The sequence below is a fragment of the Sinocyclocheilus rhinocerous genome, unplaced genomic scaffold (assembly GCF_001515625.1).
Source record: "Sinocyclocheilus rhinocerous isolate Xijiao unplaced genomic scaffold, SAMN03320098_v1.1 scaffold1093, whole genome shotgun sequence".
NCBI classification, from domain to species: Eukaryota; Metazoa; Chordata; class Actinopteri; order Cypriniformes; family Cyprinidae; genus Sinocyclocheilus; species Sinocyclocheilus rhinocerous.
The window spans coordinates 336,279-360,911 of NW_015626381.1; the positions used below are offsets into that span (position 1 = coordinate 336,279).

General features: G+C 33.9%; 1 protein-coding gene across 1 annotated transcript; it reads left to right on the forward strand.

Moving 5' to 3' along the window:
- The first annotated feature begins 28 nt into the window (after positions 1-28).
- Positions 29-23,562, forward strand: LOC107713125 (poly [ADP-ribose] polymerase 6-like). The gene is made up of 21 exons (XM_016518562.1): positions 29-109; positions 1,182-1,334; positions 1,785-2,080; positions 5,149-5,280; positions 6,498-6,575; positions 7,890-7,984; positions 8,074-8,134; positions 8,219-8,309; positions 8,395-8,461; positions 9,576-9,725; positions 11,099-11,249; positions 11,464-11,757; positions 14,689-14,756; positions 14,856-14,904; positions 14,993-15,105; positions 17,105-17,177; positions 19,063-19,132; positions 20,766-20,845; positions 20,925-20,988; positions 21,260-21,344; positions 22,110-23,562. Exons 4-21 carry the CDS (start codon positions 5,278-5,280, stop codon positions 22,210-22,212), a joined length of 1,695 nt encoding a protein of 564 aa, XP_016374048.1. The 5' UTR covers positions 29-109; positions 1,182-1,334; positions 1,785-2,080; positions 5,149-5,277; the 3' UTR covers positions 22,213-23,562.
- The last annotated feature ends 1,071 nt before the right edge of the window (positions 23,563-24,633 follow it).

Genomic DNA, 24,633 nt, shown 5'->3' on the forward strand with positions numbered 1-24,633 from the left:
GTCTGCATCGACAGGCAGTGGTCAAATCCCAGCGTAAATCCCACTGATGCACTCTGGATTGGCTGTCAGTTGCAACAGTGTTCTGGAGAGCTTCTCAAACTGTGCTCAGGTTTGCAATGACAACAAAGTCTGCAATCAAAAATCAGATGTTCTTTTGATCCACATTAACTTCAATGCTCTATATTCTATACTGACTCGGAGCCTGTTTTTATTTTTCAAAGGAATTCTTAGAGCTACAAAATTGATGCATTAATTGATAAAGTCTCCTTTATGAGGAATAAAAGCACACACATCCACAACATTTACCTACAGATACACATGCTGAATGTTTATTATGGTGTACATTATGAAATTACTTGATGCTTTCGGCAAGCAATGTTATTTTAGGAGCATTGAAGTACTATTATAGTTTAATACTTTGAATTATTTTCTGTTTTAAATATTTTCTATTTTGCCGTTTTCTTGTGTTTTTTGTCATTAACATTTTTTTTTTTATTTAGAAAATATGTATATATTATTTATTATTTAATTTGTAAAATTATTTATGAATTTATAGCTCACTTGAATTATTATTATTTCAATGAATTATTACTATTAGTAATTTTAGTGCATCAAGTTAAACTAAATGTAAATGAGAAATAAAGTTTTAGTTTTTTATATTTTATTTTATTTCAGTGATTTCAGCAGTGTTATTTTATTATTAATTATATACTAATATAGTATTTATGAATATTTTGAATTATTGTTTATTTTGTTATTTTCAGTTTTCTTTTAATAATTATGTGTGCTTTGTCATTTTTATTAAATTTTTTTTTTAAATGTTTATTTTTATTTCAGATTTAGTTTTGGTAATTTTAGTACCTATTAGTGTTTATTTATTTTAGTTAGCTGCTAAAGCAACATTTCTCATTTTTGTTCTCAAATGTAAGTTTCTTATGTTTAGGTTTTTCATCTAATATTTAATTTTATTTAGATTTTTTTTCAATACCGAAAATTATTTTTAATAGTTTTAGTATTAATTAACAATAACAGCACTGGTCAGCAGATACTCAAAAGCCATTTGTCATACTAAATTAGGTTTAAAACACACTGGTGAAGATGTGCTTTACCCGTTGCTTCTAAAATAGGCATTTGCTATTTTAAGTTTTTCTGAATAATTAATGCAAGTGTCTTCTTTACAGGAAAGCAGGATATGAGACAGTGCTGTGTCGCTCTCAGAGACGTGAGTCACGCAGCCGAGGACGAGCCGGATAATGGCTTATCTCTCTCTCTCTCTCTTTCTCTCTCTCTCTCTCGCTCTGGAGGTCATTGTGTACAGCGAGGCTCTTAAAGAGGTAAGCAGAGTAAACTCTGATTAGTATGGTACCGGCTGAGGCCGTCACACCACAGACTAGAGCTGACGTAAAGAACACAATCACATGCATTTATACAAACGTCTTTGTGTTCTGCTCACATTCCTCAATACACAATCATAAAAACACACAGAGATAAAAATAGGCTCGTCTGATAATAATAGCACACTGCCATTGGCCAATGCACCATCACGACACAGATGTTGCTTTATTCTCTTCATCTCGCTCTTTCTTTTTCTCCCTCAGTTTCAGTTTTCAAATTCAAAGCCATCATTTTGGATGATTTACTTAAAAAAGGTGCCAGCAATGTAATAAAATAAAATATTAAAAAGACATTAAGAATATACTGTTGCTCTTGAATATGGTGGGTTTGATCTTTTTTTCTGGCAATCCAGGCAAATGCATTGCATCTCTCTCTCTCTCTGTTGTCAGCTGTAGGTCACATGACTCTCTCTGCTGGCTCTCACTGAGCATGCTCAGTTCACTGTGTTGTCAGGCAAAAAAGAAGACAGCTCTGGAACAGACGAGATCTGCAATAGATAAACACACAGACACACAGAGAGAGCCGGAGAGGGAGCGCTAGTATGGAAGGGCGCTGCTAGTGCACAGTAATTCTGCCGTATTGGATGGTTTGGGGCCGTGTTTCTGTATGCATTGTGCTGTTCATCCGCTGTGTGTCGTGTCGGAGGAGAAGCATCCGTCTGGCGGTCGCTCCATCCTCGCTGAAGGTGAGCCGGATGTGGGGGAGGGGGTGTCGTGGATGCTGGCCGTCTGTGTTTTTGGGATGCATCGGTATGTGGTGGCTCCAGCGGGGCATTATGGGTGTTTGAGGACACACAGGGGACTCGAGCAGATGGATGCTGTCGAATGTGATGATTAGACTGATATGTCGGCCGTAAATCATTCAGTGCATATGATTGCATGATTAACAGAAGTGTATTTCCATCCAAAATCTGAGAGCCACATATTTGTTAGTGAACATGTTATATAAAATTCCAGGTATTTGTGTGCATCTTATTTGTTGTCTTTAAATTTGCTCTCTAGATATCAGTATGTTAGTTTTTACTGATTTCATGCAGGGTTGACATAAAAGTGATGATATTCACAAAGACGTGTATTATACAATAATATAAAAACATAGTTGAAACCACAAAACTGATGGATTTCATAGATGTTTTAGATCTTATCTAAATATCTTTGTCTTGCAAAATTATATTTCTGCTTTCAAATTAAGTTTAAAATGAGTTATTATTCATGGCCAAAGAAACCGGAATAGTATGTGGATTTGCGTCATGATTTTTCATGACAATTAAACAGATTTTCCCTCTAAAAATTTTGAAATTCTGTAATGTGTCCAGATGTTTTCATTTTGAATTTTATTTGTAATTTGCAAGCAAGTTTATTGATATAGTATCCATTTCATACAAAATGGTAATTCAATGTGCTTTACATAAAAAATAATTACAAATATTCATAAAGTAATTACAACAGATGTAGAAAAAATTAAAGTAACTATAAAAGCGAAGAATAAACAAAATCATTATTTTTAATTGTAGAATCTCATTATTGTAATACAGTATTTTATTGTATTAAAGTAAAAATACATAAAAATTATTTCAATATGAATGCAAAAAATAATATCACAATGCAAACAAAAGTAAATCCTTCAATGAAAAAAAATTGGTGTAGAAACAGTTTTCACTCAGAAATTGCTTGTAAATTTCACAATTGATTACAAAGAAACTGCAAGTAACACATTGAATTAAACATGAAAATTTGAAGTAGAAAGAGTAAAATAGTATTTTCTTGTAAAACATACTCCAATAATCTGTTTTATTTACAACTTAGAATTTTTATTTATTTATCATAATTTGTCATCCTTAGATTCTCATTATTGTAATGTATTAAAGTAAAAATCAATTAAAAAAATTATTTCACAATGCAAAAAAAACACAATGCTCCTAAAAGCGATATTTTAATGCAGAATAAATGAAGAGTTCAGATGCAAAAGCCTCTAAATGCCATCTGAAATTTTCTTCTAAAATGGGCATTTTTATCAGGCTCCTATATTTATGTTCAGTTATTTCACTTTAATTGCATAGAAAAGGACCTATACATTGCCATTAGAGTAAAATTATTGAACCTAAACATAGAAGCCTGATAAAAATGCTCATTTTAGACGAAAATTTCAGATGGCACTTAGAGGCTTTTGCATCTGAACTCTTCAAATATTGTTTTATTTTTATCTTTTGAATATAGGGAGAAATAAAAGCCGTGCATGTTCTTGGCAGATTTTGTGACGTCCATGTGGTGTGTTTTGTCAGTATTTATCAGATATGACTTGTACAGGACTACTTGGGAAATTTCTTCTATAAATTTGTGCCCACGCACACACACACACACACACAGACACGAAACAGTGTCACAGACAGAAGGGGTTGTTGCTAGGATACGCAGTGGCGAGATGGAGGAGAAAGAACAGAACGTTATTTTAAACGGCTGCGCTGAGGTGAAACCAGAGACAGAAAGACGCCTCGGTTTCTGTAGGTCTACAGGACTGGATGCCTGCCATCTGCACGCTCACAAATATGACACTGGAATTTTTAATGTGAGAAAATGTCAGCGATGTTTGACCGAGCAAAGCTCACGACGTGAGATTGATGCTGCCTGGTTGCAGAAGAGTTCTGGGAGGTTTGTTGTGCAGATGCTAGGGTGTTCTGAATGGTTGCTAGGGTGATTTCTAAGAAGGTTTGCTATTGTCTTAAGTAAAAAGAGTCTCTCTTTAAGTCTTCTATGCATTGTAAAAATCCAGTGTTGCTTTTGAGTTTTATTTGTAATTTTCATTATTTTTAATGGTAATTCTCATTAGGTTCTAATTAGTTTTTTTATGTATTAAAGTTAAAATACATTAAAATACAATAAAATACAATACAATAAGAAAAGTCACAGTGCAAAAACACAAAACATAAATGGTCCTAAAATTTTTTCATGCAGAATACACACACACACACACACACACACACACAAATACATATATATTTCCAATAATCTTTGTTTTATTTACAACTTTAAAACACAAGTTTTTACAGTAATTTTACAATAACTTTTCAATGTTCATATGTGTGATTGTTTTATCATCCAGCAGATGAAAATATTAAGTTTATTAGTGGCAGTGATGCTTGCAAACAGCACTAAGCACAGCTTCTTTCCTTTATTACAAATCTTATATAATCTTTATGACTGCAGATTAGGGATATGCCGGTATCAAATTTTCATGTTGCGATTAATTGCTAATGCTTTTATTACAAAATTGGTGCAGAAACAATTTTCACTTGGAAATTGCTAGTAAATTTCACAATTAATTACGAAGAAATGGCAAGTTACACATTGAATTAAACGATATTTTGAAGTACAAAGACTAAAATAGTATTTTCTTGTAAAACATATTCCAATAATCTTCATACAGCGGTGTTGTGCATTTTGACCAGTTGATGGGAAAAGTATTCTTAAAATGCATTCAAAATTCTGAATAATTTGTAATATATAATTATTCACGGTATTTAGAAGTGCCCACGATAACAATATCGTGCATATTCATTACCGTGATATATCGCATTACCGAATACCGGCACAAGTCTACTGCAGATATCACATTATTGTCTCTCTTGAAATGCATAAATCTGCAGGTGTATAATAATTTGTCATTTCTCTCTGGTAACTGGTTATTGAGTTAAATGGAGAGCTCTCTGTGGTTTTGATAAACGATTTGTCTAATAATCTGTTTATTTTTCCACAGAAAGCACAGAGCTCATCTTACTGAAGACGTCTCCTGTCGTCCCAGAGTGCCTGTTGTTTTGTGTTTTGAGCTGAAATGGATCAGAAAAGCTTCATCCTGTTAGAGACGCGTCTGTGAACACCGGAGCCAATGGTGAGCGTTCACACTTCATTACACACACAAACACCGTCAGACACGGCCTGCGTTCAGCTGCGGGTCTCTGGACACAAACACCGTGCTGATGAAGAATGTGAGATGACACAACTGTAACTCTTTACTTGACCTTTGGCTAAGCTCCGCCCCCCTCGGTTACTGTTGCTCGCTCAAAACATCCCATAGGAGTCAATTGGAAATTTGCCATTCGATTTGCAGTAAAATGAGCGCATAAATTGAAAAAGTATATTCGATGTTATTGTAATTGTAAATGAATTATGAGATTGTGACAAAAAAAAAAATGTATCAGCCGTTTTTCTTTTTAGAACCCCAACCCTAAATTGTTTCATTAAATTGTTTAAAACTCATATTTTAAAATTAGTTTATAAGTTTAATCCATTTAGTTTATTTCTGTGTATTTTGGATGTATAATTATTTTGATTTTCTTCTATTGATGTACTTAAATTAATTTTATTTGTATTTATTTTTATCTCTTTTGAGATTTGTACTTTTATACTGCATTGTTGCCTGTGAATGTGAGAGAGACACTTTTTGATTATTATTATTATTGATAATCGGTCAGAATCGAGTCAAACTCTTCTCACAGTCACTGAAAAGAAAAAAGCCTAATTTGACAGTGATTACAGATGATCACATTAATTCCTAATGTTTCTGCAATGCATTGACTCTGGTACTGTACTCTACTCTAAACACTAAAACGCCAACCAAAATTTTAGATACCAAAATATTGAACTATTGAAGTGATTATCAGCGCTGTGTGTTCAGTGAAAAATCCAGAATAAATGTGCATTTTAACTAAAACAAAAACTATTAAAAATTGTTTTCATTAATTGAAATAAAGCTGAAATCAAATCTAATCTAAATATTAGATGAAAAACGTACAAAATGGAAATTAGACATGTTGCCTTGGTAACTAACTGAAATAAATGAGTTTAGGTTGAAGTACTATAATTCCTGAAACTAAAACTGAAATAGAAAAGTTATAAAAAAAATATAAATATTAAAAACCAAAAAATGCTAAAAAGTACAAAAAAAGCACATAATTAAAAAAACTATTAAAACGTCAACTAAAATTCAAATGAAAACTTAAAATAAAACTTAAATAAAATAAAAAACTAAAATAAAATACAAATAAAAGCTAAAATAAATAAATACTATAAATGCTACTAAAATAGCACCGCGTGTGTTTTATTCAGGATATTAAAGGCCAGGGCTGGACGGATGAAGAATCGGATGGAGAGAACGAACCGGAGCAGTTCCTGTACGGGATTCAGGTAAAACACTTCAGTCGTCAAAACATTTCTTACATTAGGTTAGTACATTTGTTTTTGTTTTAAAGATATTGATAGGTTTAATCTACACTGTAAAAAATGACCGTTAATTTAACGGTAAAAGACTGTAAAAATGCTACAGTAAAATCCTGTTAAATGGTTAATGGTAAATTCCCCTACTATATACGGTGAAAAACTGTATTGGACATTACATGTATTGGACATTAATTTTACGGTAGTTTAAACATTTTGTAAGTAATTTTAATGTTAGTGATGTTGCCTGTATTACAAGGCAGCAAAATACGGTTTAACTTAAAACTTTTTCATCAAATAGTGTATTTTTTTTTTCTATTTTAATTTTGTTTGTTGTGAGCATTCATTTGAGTACAATCATGTAGCATATTTCAAGTTACATACAATGCTCAATGCAACCATGGAGTATCTTGTACAATTATGTACAATTACCTAGTATGTTTTAACTATAAATTATACTCAACCTTCATTAAATTGTTTCAAAGTACAACCTGTTTTTCTTTTTACAAAGTAAAGTAACGTTAAAATAAAATGTATATTAAATAAATAAATAACTATATTCATCCAGGGAGAGAACATGTGTCCTAATTCAATTCCATCCAGAATAACCTCAAATGACCTTCATTATGTATATAGATATTAAACAGAGTACATGCATATTTGCAAACATGTACATATACACACACACAAGCATATATTATATTACATGTATCTATCTATATATTGATCATCTTTTATTTATTTATCCAAATAGTGTATTTAATGCCTTTATTTTCATTTGTATACTGTTTCTTCATGTAAGAAATATTTCCTTTTGGGTTTAAATCTCAAATGAATAACGGTGTAGAAACAACTGGTTATTTGCACCTCTAGCCATAAAAGTGAAGTAAACGAGCCATATGTGACCCTGGAGCACAAAACCGGTCATAAGGGTCATTTTTCTGAAACTGAGATTTATACATAATCTGGAAGCTGAGGGTGCAAAAAAATCTAAATATTGAGAAAATCGCTTTTAAAGTTGTCCAAATGAAGTTCTTAGCAATGCATATTACTAATAAAAAATTAAGTTTTGATATATTTACGGTAGGAAACTTACAAAATATCTTCATGGAACATGATCTTTACTTAATATCCTAATGATTTTTGGCATAAAAGAAAAATGTATAATTTTGACCCATACAATGTATTTTTGGCTATTGTTACAAATATACCCCAGCGACTTAAGACTGCTTTTGTGCTCCAGGCTCACAATTAATAATGTGTAATATCGCTGTCCACCTGTAGGGGAGCTGTGCAGCCGACCTGTACCGTCACCCTCAGCTGGACGCTGACATCGAGGCTGTAAAAGACATTTACACGGACAGCGCTGTGTCCGTCAGGTGAGAACGACCCTCGCTCCGCATCTGATTGGGATCTGTGCATTCACACCCGATTCACTTTCATTCTGAGTCTGCTGCTCTTCCTGCAGAGAGTACGGCACCATCGATGACGTGGACATCGACCTGCAAATCAACATCGGCTTCTTGGATGTGAGACCACACACTTCCTATACAAGCTACTTCACTTCATAAACAGATGTTGAAATGGGAATAAAGTGATTTGTGTGTTTGCAGGAGGAGGTGGCGACCGCATGGAAGGTGATCCGAACGGAGCCCATCGTCTTACGCCTCCGTTTCTCTCTCTCACAGTATCTGGATGGACCAGGTGAGAAGCGTCTGCATTTCTGTGCCTGTGTGTCTGCAGGCCTTTTATTTACTTTACACTACTTTTATTCAATTTATTCCTACAGAACCGTCTGTGGAGGTGTTTCAGCCGTCCAATAAAGAAAGCTTCAGTTTGGGCCTTCAACTAAAGAAGTAAGTCAACATACTGGCGATCATATTGAATTAAAAGAAAGATTTGCTCATTTTATGGTTTCTTATAGAGTCATTCTAATTGATTTATTCAGCAAGGCTGCATTAAATTGATCAAAAGTGACAGTAAAGTCAAATAAATAATTATTTTTCAAATAAATGCTGTTCTTTACACTGCAAAACAGGCTTATCTTAGTATTTTTGTCTTGTTTCCAGTCAAAATATCTAAAAATTCTTAAATTAAGATGCATTTACTAGATAAGCAAAATGACATGAGATAATTTGTCTTGTTTCCAGAAAAAAAAAAAAAACTAAATTAAGTGCATTTTGCTTAAAATAAGTAAAATTATCTGCCCGTGGGGTGAGTAAATTACTCTTGTTTTAAGAATATTTTACTTACCCCACGGGCAGATAATTTTACTCGTTTTAAGCAAAATGCACTTAATTTAATTTAGTTTTTTTTTTTTTTTTGCCTGGAAACAAGACAAAAATGCTAAGATAAGCTTTTTTTTTTGCAGTGTTTGAACTTTCTATTCATCTGTGAATCCTGAAAAATAAAATGTATCACGTTTCCACAAAAACATTGGGCAGCACGACTGTTTTCAACACTGATAATAATCAGAAATGTTTCTCGAGCAGCAAATTAGAATGATTTCTGAAGATCATGTGACACTGAAGACTGGAGTAATGATGCTGAAAATACAGCTGCGCATCACAGAAATAAATTACAGTTTAACAGATAGGAGTAATGATGCTGAAAATACAGCTGCGCATCACAGAAATACATTACAGTTTAACAGATATTCACATAGAAAACAGCTATTGGGAATTATAATATTATTTAACATTTTTACAGTATTTTTGATCAAATAAATGCAGCCTTGGTGAGCAGAAGCATTAAAAAAATATTTTCATTGGTAGTGTGTATTATGTGTATTTTAGCACAACTGGAACACTGGATTGGCCAATCAGCATCTAGAACTGAAACAATAATTTTCAAAAAGATTCTTGTTCACTGCAGTTTTATTATGAGTCACTCTGTTTGATTGATTTATTGAGCAAAAACTGTAATGAAAGACTGTCAAAATAAAGCTGAAGCTTGTTTTGGTGTTTCTAGGATCCTCAGTACGTTCACGTCGCAGCAGTGGAAGCACCTCAGTAATGAGTTCCTCAAAGCCCAGCAGGAGAAGCGACACAGCTGGTTCAAAGCCGGAGGAACCATCAAGAAATTTCGTGCAGGACTGAGCATCTTCTCCCCGATTCCCAAGTACGTCCTTATCATTTGATATGAAAACACACGTCATGCACGCTAACAATCTGATCGTGGTTGATGCATCTGAAATAGGGCTCAACAGTGATCGGCTGGAAGTGTTTTCCCATTCATTTTCTCCATAGGGAACTCAATTCAATTCAGTAATCAGTTTGAAGCAATGAACCAAACTTCAGAATGATCACAACATTACAAGCAAAAAAAAGTAATACAATTTAAACAACAAAGGTACACGATTGCTACAGCGTCCCATATTGACTCACAGTATATAATTACCTAGTTAGGCTCCATAAATCCACTGCAGGATTTATTATGTTTCCATGGTAACTGCAACTTCTTTGGCTTCAGGATTATGGGTAGTGAAGTTCCTCACCTGGGGAACAGGATTTGTTTTGAAATGACGTATTGTCACATTATATTTACATTTACATTCATGCATTTTGCAAACACTTCTATGCATAGTTGTGTACACTTGCATTCAAGCTATATATATTTTTTCGATTCATGCATTCACTGGGAATTGAAAGCAATGCAGTGTTGCTAATGCCGTGCTGTTTGAGCTACAGGAGGGCTATCATTGTCATATACGGTTAGGTCTGCAATGAAAGGTTTAGTTTAATTCAGATTTATTATAAGGAGATTTTGAATGACGATTTTGCTTCCTGAGCCCGACTGTTGAGCTTTATTAAAAAAAAAAAAATCTGTTTTGTATATTTGTCATTTTTATATTATATTATATTATATTATATTAAAGTGAGTATCTGCAATGGTCTCAGAAAAATAAACCTAATTTAAAGGGAAAACAAGATTATTTTTCTGACTCCATTGGCAGATTTTTTTTTGTCTTGTTTTAAGCAAAAACTCATTTAATTTTGATGCATTTTTCACAAAACAAGCCAATATCTTTTATTATTTTGCTTCTCAAGTAAATAAAAGATCAAGTAAACAAGTCAACAAAAGAAATTATGTCTTGTTTTGTAAAACATTTATAAAAAAATAAAGTGAGTTTAAGCTTAAAACAAGAAAAGATATCTGTCAGTGGGGTCAGAAAAATAAACTAAATTTAATGGGAAAACAACTTTATTTTTCTGACACCATTAAAATGTATTTTTTCATGTTTTAAGCAAAAACCCATTTCATTTTGATGCATTTTTTACAAAATAAGAGTTAGTCTCCTATATCATTTAGCTACTGAAGTTAATGTGTTTAATTAAAAATGGTTAGATGTTTGTACTGGAAAACGAGACAAAAATACTTAAATAAGAAGTCAGTTTGCAGTGCAAGTTCTGCTTTCTACTAGTCGGCAAGCATAATTAAGGTAATTCCAGCGTGAACTCATCCGCTGGCTGTGGCCTCCATCTTGGCTCCAGGTCTCCCAGTTTCCCCCTGATCCAGGACACAGTGTTGAAAGGCAAACTGAACGTGCCCGAGCTCAGAGTCACCCGGCTCATGAACCGCTCCATCTCCTGTACCATGAAGAACCCCAAGGGGGAGCTGTTTAGCTATCCTCCGAACAGCCAGGTCAGCATCCCGTCTTCCCCGACTGCACGCTTTCCTTTCCAAACACTCTCCTCGCTTCTCCATACCCGTGACCCCTCACTAGGGCCTCCAGATAAAACATGGATGCACAGTCCCTCATCCCAGCCCTCAGCCTCTTTGCCCTCCGACACCCCCCTCGCCTAACACGGCTGGCTGGCACCTTTCCCATAATGCTTTGTCTCCGTTAACCCATCAGACTGTGGCTGTCCCGGCGGGCAGGGCCCCTGCGCAGATTACCACCCGCCAGCTGATTGAGTTGTTTTTCTCATCCCAGGCGGGCGGACACTGCAAGAACATCCCCACGCTGGAGTACGGCTTCCTCGTGCAGGTACCGTCTCACCACAGCCTCAGCGACACGCACGACTTCATCCTTTCCCATGATGCCCAGAGTACATCCCAACATCACATCCGTGCATGTCGAGTGCAGCGTCTTAGTGAGGCTAAATACGGTGCTGCCGTAAATCTCGTAAAAGGTCATAATCATGATGACGCAGAGGATTAAAGCACCTGCCAAAAATGTACAGCTTTATTTTGAATGAAAAAACAAACAAACAAACAAAAACAGAATTAATGCACATCTAAGGTGATAAAATTCAACAAACTTAAATATGCATTAATGACGCAGAGGATTACAGCACCTACCAAAAATGTACAGCTTACATGATTTTGAATTTTAAAGATAAAATAAAATTACATTAAATAACAAATGAAAAGAAATTAAAAATTATTAAATTTAATTAAATTATACATTAAATAACAAATTAAATGAAATTAAATTATAGATAAATAAATAAAACAACAAGCAATAAGCAGTCTATTACATTAATAAACATTTAAGGTGATAAAATGACAAACTTTAATATGCATTAATGACGCACAGGATTAAAGCACCTTCCAAAAATGTACAGTTTTATTTTGAGGTTTAAAAATTAAATTAAATTAAATTAAATTAAATTAAAAATACAAAGAATAAGAATACCGAATAAGCAACTGTCTACTAAATTATTGATAATTAATTCACTCCAAGGGTGATAAAACAATATGTTGAGTAGACTAGAATCGCAAATTTTTTTTAAAATTTTGACCACTTGTATATGTGTTTATCTTTTTTATTCTTTTTTCAGATTTTCATTCTTAAAAGGCTCTCGTTTCTTAAATCTCTTAAGTATTTTGCTTAAAACTGCAGTTATTAATTCAAAAGGAACATGGCGGAGTGATGTGCAACTGTAATGTAGTAATGAACCTGTGATTATTTCATAACCGTGCTGTTATTACAGTAATAAGGTTCAAGAGGCCGTGCTATAGAGTGAAGAATAGCCACAGCTGAAAGATGTTTCAGTAATATTCATAATATAGCATTATATGACACGAACCTTATTGCTTAGCAGCACAGCTAAATTTAGGACACATTCACATTCATTCAAATGTGATTTTGTGAAACGTGATATACATAGTAGCTGTTTTACATCATTGCTGCTTGGGGTTAGTAAGATTGTTTTTAAAGAGATTAAGGCTGCATTAAATTGATCAAAAGTGACAGTAAAGACATTTATAATATCTGTGGTCGACCCCAATGACCCCAAAACGCTCGCCTTCAACCCGAAGGTGACCGTCGCTACTTGCACTCATATGAACTATTGTTTGATCTGGTACTCTGCAAATTCATCAGTATAAATGTAGATTTTGTGCATTAGAGACACATCTGTGAGCCTGGAGCACAAAAGCAGTCTTAAGTCGCTGGGGTATATTTGTAGCAATAGCCAACAATACATTGTATGGGTCAAAATTATCCATTTTTCTTTTATGCCAAAAATCATTAGGATATTAAGTAAAGATCATGTTCCATGAAGATATTTTGTAAGTTTCCTACCGTAAATATATCAAAACGTAATTTTTGATTAGTAATATGCATTGCTAAGAACTTCATTTGGACAACTTTAAAGATGATTTTCTCAATATTTGTTTTTTTTTTTAGCAAAAAAAAAAAAACATCTGCTGTGCAACAGGGCTCAAAGCATCAGTATGGAAGCCCATTTCCACCACTGCATAAAATATAAAAAAAGATTATTGTGACTTTGTATCTCACAATTCTGACTTTTTTTCTTGCAATTGCGAGTTCACATCTCACAATTCTTATAAAGTCAGAATAGTCTTTTTTTCCCCTCAGAATTGGACTTTATAACTCGCAATTGTGAGATTATATCTCATAATTCTGAGAAAAGGAGTCAGAATTGCAATAAAAAAGTCAAAATTGTGAAATGTGAACTTGAAATTGCATTAAAAAAAATCACAATTACCTTGTTTTATTTTTTATTCAGTGGTGGAAACGGTCTTCCATACATCAGTCAAGCACTACTTAACCGCATGTTTATAATGTACTGAAACTACACAACTACACAAAAAATTTTTTCTTATTTTGTACTTTATTTTCGTTTTCAATACAAATACCTCAACATTCTTAAATCAAGATGCATTCACTTGAGAAACGAAATGGCTTAAGATATTAAGTCTAGTTTCTTGATAAAAATTATCAAAATTAAGTGAGTTTATAATCAAAAACTCTTGTGTTGAATTCTAGTCATTTTCCAGCCTTTTAAAAGTTGCTTATAAATCTCTCATTATGATATATTATCACCAAATCCTGGATTTAATCTGTTTGTTTTCTTTCAGTTAGCACAGTTTTGTGTTTCTTTTTGGAATTGATTGATTGTAGGCCTCATTGATCAGAGCTCGTGCACCTCAGTTTTTGAGTGAACATTGGCAAAATTATCCAAATAATGTTCTTTTCACTCAAAAATGCATAAGCTCAGATCAATAAGGCCTACGATCAGTCAATTCCAAAAAGAAACACAGCTAATTATGCTAATTGAAAGAAAAGAAGTTTTGAATCCAAGATTTGGTGATGATATAATTAGAGATATACAAGCAATATTTAAAAGGCTGGTCATTTTTTACATCAAATTAGGTGCTGAATTTCAGTACAGATCAAGGGTTAAAACAAGAAAACAACATCTGTTTTTAAGCATCAACGCACTAATTTTAGATAAATTTGTTCAAAAAACAAGACATTATTTTGCTTCTTTAGTAAATGTGTCTTGATTTAGGAATGTTTTTATGTTTGTACTGAAAAAGACAAAAACAAAATACTGAGTAAGAAAATTTTTTTTTGCAGTGTATTAAGATTCAAATCAGCTTGACTTCAACTTTAACCAGGATCAACTGTTTTTAGTCAGTCTACTTGCTAAAAAATGATCCTTAAATCTTTATAAAATATCTTTCCCACAACATTCCTGTGGAATATCCTTATTAAATCATACAAAGACTAAATTAAAATTTGAAAAAAGAATTTGCATGTACAAAAATGATATTGATAAATGAGTTGTCAGAGGCTGTTTTTCTGAAACTGTATCTGTATTTTCAGGGCTCGTATCTGGAGATTAAGAAGCAGATGGATAAACTGGATCCTCTGGCTCATCCGTTACTGCAGTGGTGAGTTAATAAGCAACAGGCCAGGCATTACAGTGATTTTACCACAGTAAGTGTGATTAGGCCTTTCTGATGGTTTATTTTATCTGTCTCTCTCTGCAGGATCATATCCAGTAACAGGTCTCATATTGTGAAGCTGCCACTCAGTAGGGTAAGATGAACACTTTTAAATTCAAGAACAGCTTAACTTTTATAAGCTTGCCTTTGTTCATTTCACTTCTGTGTTTTGCTGTTTATAGCAGCTGAAGTTCATGCACACATCTCATCAGTTTCTGCTGTTGAGCAGCCCGCCTGCAAAAGAAGCTCGATTTCGCACCGCAAAGAAACTCTATGGCAGCACCTTTGCCTTCCAGTGAGTCACAGTGACCTGCAGAAACACACGCATGTCACAGAGAATCAAACTCACGCCAGAGCCGATCACATCACTGTCTGCACTCGCTGAACGATGCAACCAACCCAAATGCTCCGGTTAGAATTAACAAAGCTGTTGTAGGTTGCACTCATATATTTGGTGTGGACTTTGATCAAATAAATGCAGCCTTAGTTTTGTTTCAAAAACGAAAATATTAGAGACTTCTTTCAAAAACAACAAACTAGAATGCCTCCATTATAATCAAAAAACTGTCTGCAGTAAATGCTACATGTTGCAGCAGGAACTGTTAGAAATATCATTTGATTAAGCACTACATTTTGAGTTACAAATTACATTTTGATTGCAAACTACATTTTAATTACATTTACATTTAGTCATTTAGCAGACGCTTCTATCCAAAGCGACTTACAAATGAGGACAATAGAAGCAATCAAAACTAACAAAAGAGCAACAATATGTAAGTGCAAATGAGATCGCTCGGTTAACCCAATGCAGTACACATATCTCTAAAAGAGTTGGGTTAAGAGTGGGTTTCTTAAGAAGTGGGGTTATACGAGCCTGTTTAAATGTTGAGGGAAAAACACCAGTGTGAAGGGATGTGTTAACGATGTGAGTGAGTGCAGGTACAACGGCAGGAGAAATGGCTTGAAGGAGATGAGGTGAAATAGCATCAAGCGGACAAGTAGTAGGATGATTGAAAAGGATGAGTTTAGAGACTTCTGCCTCAGAGAGTGGAGAGAAGGATGAAAACGAGTGTATGTTTGCTGGTAAGATGTGTTTGACAGTTTGTGGTGTGGCAAATTGTGCACTGAGTTGATTACAATTACATTTTGACAACAAAAATTACATTTTGATTGCAAACTACATTTTGATTACAAATTACATTTTGATTATAAACTACATTTTGATTACAAACTACATTTTGCTTACAAATTACATTTTCATTACAAATTACATTTTCATTACAATCTACATTTTGCTTTATTGAATATAATGGGAGGATTCTAGTTTGGTGCATCATTCAGTGTAGCAACTGTATTTTTTACTCTCTTTTTTTGTGCTAAAGATCATTACTTTTAGAATGGCTGCATTGTACATGAAAAAGGTACAAATTGGGATCCCAAAGCACAAATCTGATCTTCTATTGAGAGATTTATATTATCCAACATTAAATGAATGTCAAAATTAGTTTTAAGTGGTGTTTGCGCTCAAGTTTCTTTTCTTATTTGATTGAATTCACCAAGCAAAGTCATGCAATAAAGTGAAATTTTTTTTATAATCAGTTTCAATTTAGTTCATCTTAGAAAAAAATATGAATTGTAGGTTAAGAATGAAAATGTGACATTTTATAAGAGTTTCAGGGCCTGTTTTAAACCTCATTCATTTAAATCTGCCAAGAAATCAGATTTATAAGCTGCTGATCAGGTTACTATTCAGAGCTCAGTGAAATGTTTCCTATGATCCCGACAGAGAAAGAATATCAAGAGCATCAAAAATAATGACAGGTTTATATCGGGTGCAGACTTATAAATGTGGTATAAATTTAAACACCACTGGAAAACACGTCAGGTTTTTTTGTGCTATTTCTGTGCTTTTTGTGTTATTTTTATGGACACATTTCCACTTTTGAAATAAAAGTCATTCAAAAACAGCCAACAAAAGACTAGCATAACTCAGAAATATCTCCAGATGTCTGTGTTTAAAAATACACTTGTGCCAGATTTAACGAACAGCCGCGTTACATCATACTGTACAGGCCATCAGATTTTTTCAGTCACACTTATAATACTGAATTTTGACATCTTCTGAACAGTGAGTGGTGCATGACCGTGCAAAACTCACAACCATGATACTAGAATGTCTGCAAGTTGCTAAGGTGTCTTAGGTAGTTTGCTTACTGGTCCAAAGAGTCCGACACCATCAATTCTCTGTGTTTTTCTGGTCTGTGGGATTTTATCACTTGTTTCTCTCTTTCTAGTGGCTCCCATATTGAAAACTGGCACTCGGTTCTGAGGAATGGACTGGTCAATGCCTCTTATACTAAACTGCAGGTATGTAAAAGCCATCAGTCAGCTGACCTCAGCTCATGTTCTCTGCAGTCCAGATGATCTGTTCTGATCGTAATGGATGTCCGACTCCTTCAGTCTGCATTTATGTCTGGAATCAGGTCCTTTTCTGACTGCAGCCAACACTATTCTACTTTCTGTAGTAAAGGATGGATGGTGTGTGATTGGCTGCGTTCAGAATGGAATGCTAGCTTACTGCTTACTTCACAGTATGTGCTGTATAGTGCTGACTATGTAAGAGTAGTAAGTGAAACGGAATGCAACATTTGAAACAGTAATCTGCAACATTGTTTCACTCAACCTCATTGTGTTGCATTTTAATTCTCACTGCAAAAATGGTTTCCTTTTTCAGTATTTTTCTCTTGTTTTCCAGTACAAATATCTAAACGTTCTTAAGTCAAGATACAAAATGACATAAAGATAACAAGCGAAATGAAGTGACTTTAGGTTTAAAACGAATGGGGTCAGAAAAATGTACTTAATTATGTGACCTGACCTGATTGATGTTTTTTTCTTGTCACTTGCATTTGATGATCAGAAAACATGACTTTTTATCTTTTTGCTGTCATTTTTCATCTTGATTTAGGATTATTTGTACTGGGAAACAAAACAAAAATACTGAGGAAAAATTTTTTTTTTTTGCAGCGCCATGAGAGCGCTTGTCATCTTTGAAATAAATGATTATTATGCATTTTTAATCCAATTTAGTGTAGAAATGCATGTTTAATTCTTAGCGAAATGATTTCCTTCTTCAGTGTTTTTGTTTTTTTTATTCTAGTACAAATATCTCAACATTCTTAAATCAAGATACATTTACTTGAAGTAAAATGACATACAATAATAAGTCTTGTATTCTGAGAAATTGATCAAAATGAAGTGACTTTATGTTTAAAACAAGGAAAAATGTCAGTCAGTGGGGTCAGAAAAATGGACTAAATTCAAAAAGGAAAACTAGTTTATTTTTCTGAATGGTCAATATTTTTTCTTGTTTCAAGTATAACATTTTGTACGTTTTTCAAAAAATAAGACTTGTCTTTTTACTGTTATTTTGTATCTTGATTTAAGAATGTTTAGATATGTGTGCTGGAAAACAAGACACAAATTCTGAAGAAGAACATGATTTTTTGAAGTGCAGTGAGCAGTTTAATCCAATTTAGTGTAAAAATGTATGAACTTTTGTCAGACTGATCAAATAATGTTACAAATCATGGCAGATTTTACTTCTGGTTCGTTCATCACACTGGAAGTGGAAGGTGAAGTTGCATTGCATTGTTGGATACAGAACATTATGGTAGTATCCTATAGTGAACAGTTAAAATAAATGTCGTTCTCAAGCTTTGTTTCATTGCACTTCACTGAAGACTGTGAGATCAGTGGCGTTTGATGAGGTTTCTAGAGGGTTTGTGTTCAACATTGAAGATGAAGTTTACCAGGAAAACAACAAAATCCTCCTGGAATGATCTTTTTCTATAAGAACTTTCCATCTTTAATTCCATGTCAGTCATTTTCACGTCATCTGGTGCTTGTTGATGCTTTTCTCCTGGAAAGACGTCCATCGTTTCATTCAGTCATACATCTATAAACTCTCATGAGACTGAACGTTAATTTCGCTGTATAATGCATGTTCATGCATCTTCAATGGAAACCATCATCATCATCATCACCTGTCTTCTTCCTAAGTGCTTCACTGGTTGTTTCTCATGCTTTCTTCTTCATTCATTGAATGCATCCCATCAGACGTCTGTGTCTTGCTGTGATTCTTTGGGCCACAGCTCAGATGTGAAAGCGTTTCTGGCGTGTTTCTCTTCTTTCACGGGGAGCGTGTGCAGAGCGTGTAACTCTCTCCTCCTCTTCTTCTCTTTCATCAAAGCTGCATGGAGCAGCGTACGGGAAGGGCATCTATCTGAGCCCCATATCCAGTATTTCCTTTGGATACTCAGGTACGATCCAGACCCCGCGCCTTCCGTGCTTCGCTGTGGGTTCTTCATCACATCTCAGTCTCTCTCTCTCTGTAACAAACACCTCAGTCTGTTTTCTGATCCATATGAATGCTGCTTTGTTGTGCGTGGACACATTTTGTGCGTGCAATTTTTTTTGTTGTATGTGCTGAATTGCTTTTCCTTTTCCACACTGCAAACAATCATTCTCTTTATCCGTATTTTGTCTAAAACTATCCTTAAAATAACATACTTTTACTTCAGAAGCGAATTTGGGAAGGACTAGTTTTCAGTGTTTATTTTTCTCGTTAGCAAATTTCTCCTTTTAAGTCTAATCTGCTCTACCTTTTGTTAATTTCTTCCACTTAAAACATTGATTTTCTTCTTCAGAATTTTTGCATTATTTTTGCAGTGCAAATATCTAAATATTCTTAAATCGTTACATTTAGTTAAGAGGCTAAATGAATTAAGGCATTAATAAATATATAAGATATTAAGTCTTGTGTTCTGAAGAATATAATTGTAAAAAAGTAAAAATGTAAATAAAATAAAAAATCTGCCAATTAGGTAAGAAACATTAAATTTATTTAAAGGGAAAACAAGATTATTTTTCTGACCCCAATGACTATTTTTTTTCTTTCTTTTTTTAAGCATAAAGTTGCTTAATTTTTAATTATTATATTATTGTATTAATAGTATTAATTCAGAAAATAATACTTATTTAATGTCATTTTGCTTCTCAAGTGATTGCAACTTAATAAAAAAAAAAAAAAACAAGACAAAAGATATTGAAGAAAATTTCAGAGAAAAAATGGGATTTAAAAAATATGTTTTAACAACGTCGTTTGCACTGCGCTCTTGCGTTACTTGATCTTTTTATTTTGGTGCGTCAATCTGTTGAGTTACTTAGTATAGGAAATTATGATCCGCACTCACGAGAACAATCTTCTTTTTTCTTTTATTTTACATTCATTACTGATGGGAAAAGACACAAACGTTTCGGCTCAAAGCCTTCCTCAGTGTGTAAAGCAACTCAATCCCTCCACCCTCCACCCATATTTAAAAAATATGTAAAATAATAATAATAATAATATAAAAAATAAAAAAAGTCATAAAATCTCATGCAATGCTGCTTCTCAAGTAAATGTTTTTTAAGGATGTTTTACTGGTGAAAAGGCAAACTGACTATACAAGAAATACTTAGTAAAAACAAAAAATACTGTCCAAAAAAAAAATATATATATTTTTGCAGTGCATGAAGACGTGCCAGTGCTGTTGCCAAAGTCGAGGTCCAATCTGATCTCACAAGTTTCCAATGAACAACAACACCTCAGACTAGTTAGTAGCTGGGTTTAGTGTTAATTGCACATAGAAAAATAACCAACAACAAAATAAACCAAACTGTATTTCGGACACTGTATTAATAATAAATTATAGAAACAAATATATACTGTATACATAGATAAAAAAAAAAAAGATTATATTCCAAGAAACAAGAGTGTTTGAATGCAAGTTACATAAAAATGCAGTTCTTTCAGATATATAGCCTCATTTGAGCACCGTCATCATTTCACTGGAAAAGAGATGAATATTAGATCAAATGATGATTTATTTCTTCTCTTTTGTATGTGTTCAGGAATGGGGAAGGGCCAGCATCGCATGCCCACTAAAGATGAGTTAGTCCAGCGATATAATCGAATGAACACAATGCCACAGGTACGACAGAAACATTAAAACATTTGAGCTGTGCTGGGCGTCTCAGAGCAGTAACTGTGTGTTATTTGTCCTTCAACAGAGTCGCCCCATACAGTCACGCTTCCTCCAGAGCAGGAACTTAAACTGCATCGCTCTCTGTGAAGGTAAAACATCTCAGATCTCACCTGCTCTAACAATTCACTCAGTTCTGGCTTGAGTAGAGAAAAAAAAATTATAATTGTGAGCCTGGAGCACAAAAGCAGTGTTAAGTCGCTGGGGTATATTTGTAGCAATAGCCAACAATACATCGTATGGGTCAAAATACTGGTTTTGTGGTCCAGGGTCACATATTGCTTAATAAATTATCTTGTGTTGGGTTAAATCCTGTTTCTCAGCCGAGACTGATGTATGAGATGAGTGTTTCTGTGTTGACAGTGATCACATCCAAAGACCTGCAGAAACATGGCAACATCTGGGTGTGTCCGGTGTCTGACCACGTCTGCACACGCTTCTTCTTCGTGTGAGTATCTGTCTACGGAAGCCTTAAGAGGCCATGCATTTCTTTTTTCTTGTTTTCTTCTGATCGCAACTTAATTTTCTTGTGAACCCGACATAACAAAAGCTTGTTTTCTCGTGATCTTGACATAAAAAACTGGCTGTTTTCTGGCGATCCAGACACAGAAGTTGTTTTCTCGTGATCGGGATTCAATTTTCTGTAAGAGAGAAATCACAGACATGTATAAATGATGTATATACAGAAATTATTATAAATATGTGCAAGAGGAAAAGGTGCACAAAATTGTGATGATTGAATTTACATATTACATATGTAAATGTATTGCACAGTGTATCTATAGCCATAGTTAAATAGTTACCATTAGTTACTAGTGTTATTTTTAGTATTATTTATGTATTTTTATAGTATTTATTAATTAGCTTTTATTTGTATGTTTTTGGTTTTCATTTTGTTATGTGCTTTTGTAATTTTTATTTTATCTCCAATTAGCTTTATTTTTTATTTCAGTTTTAGTTTTAGTCATTTTAATACTTGAACGTGTTTTATTTCAGTTAGTAGCCAAGGCAACATTTGTAATTTTTATTCGTATTATATTTTATTTCGATGAACGAAAATTGCAAGTTTTATTGCAAAATGAATGAAAAAAGTTTTAGTTGACAATAACAACACTAATAGGCTACTTTCAAGATAAAACCAATTACAAAACATGAATGTTGTAATCTCAAGTATTGCATATGAACTATTATTTGAATGCGATGTGTGTCTCAGGTATGAGGACGGTCAGGTGGGAGACGCAAACATCAACACACAGGAGCCCAAGATCCAGAAGGAGATCATGCGTGTGATCGGCACCCAGATCTACTCCAGCTGAGGCCGTTTCTTTCCTCCGCTCTATCCATCTCTACTTTCTTCCGTCCTGTCTTTCGCATGGGATGCGGGATGAGATGAAGGGAATCTTCACGATAAGCCCCGCCCACAACCCTTTGACTTCCCACAGAGCCGCTGTCAGTCAAAAGCAGACAGGCGCCTGATTGGACGAGACGGAACTCGCCGGAGCGTGAAGTCGCATCTGTCGCTCGGATCGTTTCTCACACTAAATATCTGTACACGTAAAAACAAGAAAGTCATTTAAAATGTTTTTTGCGTAGTAAATGATGAGTCTGTGCGTTTTATTGTGTTCGTATCTTCTTCGTCTTTCTCCTCCGCTGCTCTTTCTGACTGATGACATGTATTAATATCCCAGATGTATTTATCTCCTGAGTTTCCTGCTGAAATTAATTTCCCGTCTTTTGTTGCTCGGCTCCGCTTACACGATTTATCGTTTCTCATGTTTATGCTTTTTGGTGACGTCATCTGAAAGCTTTATATCCACAAAGCTCTGCAGTATAGGATGACGTACACTAGCAGTCAAACATTTGGACACATTATTTATTCTATTTTCACATGTTGCAATAATAGTAAAGTGTGCAAACTCTGAAATCACACAAATGTAAGTCAAAACTCTTTTAAAGTTGCACTCGTCTCTTCTTCCCTGTCGTGACCAAAGCTTGAAATCACTCCTCGGCCGATTTGACGATTGCATTTTTAGGCACAGTGCTAATTCGTAGTGCTTTACATAAAAAGGCTTTAAAATAATCATCAAATAATTACAATAGATGCATAATAAATAAAAAGCATGCATAAGAAAAAAAAAGATCAAAAATTGATCTAGTTGTATTAAAACCATTAAGAATTCAATTTAAAAAGTTGCACGCTGTTCGGAACAAGCCAAAACAAAAATATCAGTAATAAACCAGATTCTAAGAGCTTAGATTGAAATATATGTATTATTAAACCTGATTCTGAATCATTCAGTTGAAAGATTTATGACAGTCAGTCATTGTTTGTGGATGTCATTAAAATAAAATCAAGTAAAATAAAATTCTAAACCGCATTTATTTTGTTGCAAGTTTAATTTTTTGTGATATTAGAAAATGTATTTGAATTTTTAGAGACATGCCACTTGTCATCCAGTGTGTGACCATGCATCTTTATGATTTGTTTTAGTAATATTATGAACATAACTTACTAATCATAACCTGTCAATATGGCTAGTGAGTTATGTGTTAACCGGCATGGTTAATTTTGACCTGTATTTGACAGGTTGGCAGGTGTTGCATGGATAAATCATTTATACGATATTCCATAAAAAAATTATTGTCAATTTTGAAGAAAAAAAAAGAGAGAGAATTTCCTTTTTTTTTTAAAAAAACCATATGCACAGTATGTTTTTGATTTCAGTCATTTAAGCAGATGTTTTGTGTCCAAACGTTTGACTGCTGGTGTTCCTCCTTATTCTGTTGGTTCTCTGGCGTTTGTGAGAAATGTTAAATGATTTGTTTGAAGGTGCTGCACTGATTCTCTCATGCACCTTCTCTTCTGGATCTGTGTTGGACATGCAGGCCTGATGGAGGCTGTAAATAATGAAGGACAGGAGGAATGCTGTCAGCAGGTCTTTGGATGCTCTGGATCTGGTTTCTGATGTTTCTGATGTGGAGCAGACCCCTCAGATCTCCTGCTCTTTGGTCGTGCTGTATGAACTGCGGTTGTACAGGTGGAATTGATGCTGAACTCAATAAATAAAGAGAGGTTTTGCACAATTTTAGATGCTTAATTTCTCTCTCATGTTCATTGATGCAGATGATGGGTTTTTTCCATGCAGTGTTGTCTTTTTTACATCAGGTGCCGTGAATGTCGCTTTAGCAATGGATTCTCAGGTAAATCTGTGATGAACAGTTGCCGTGTTTTGCAATATTCAGTTATCAGCATTAGATTAGAAATATCATATTCTCTCTGCTTTACAGTCTTCATTCTTTCAATATTTGAAGTTTGGGAGCATTATCATCAGTCTAGTGAGCAACTGATATATCAGCTAATTGGTTAATTGGTCAACAAAAATGCATCGGTTTCATCAGTGAGTAATACACATATTTTCTTTTCAGATATTTTGAGTGTATTTTCACTAAATATTGTATTAGTACATTTATTTAGTAAAATATTGCAGTAAAAAAATTAGTAATTTTTTAATAATTCAGATATTTTTGTATGCATTTTCACAAAATATTTTCAAATGAAGTATTAAATAAAATGTGTTTAGTTTAAATTGTAAAGTAAAAATAGTATCATTTGTTTAGTAAACACTTTGGTTGTTTTTTAGTATTTTCGAGTGAATTTTCAGTAAATATGTAAATTAAATATTAAATTACAATTTATAAAAGTGTAATCAATATCATTTTAGTAAAAAAATTGTAGT

Excerpts from the sequence above, each read along its gene's own strand:
- LOC107713125 (XM_016518562.1), top strand. Across the intron at positions 20,846-20,924 it reads GAATGAACACAATGCCACAG|AGTCGCCCCATACAGTCACG; the intron begins GTACGACAGAAA and ends GTCCTTCAACAG. Across the intron at positions 21,345-22,109 it reads TGCACACGCTTCTTCTTCGT|GTATGAGGACGGTCAGGTGG; the intron begins GTGAGTATCTGT and ends TGTGTGTCTCAG.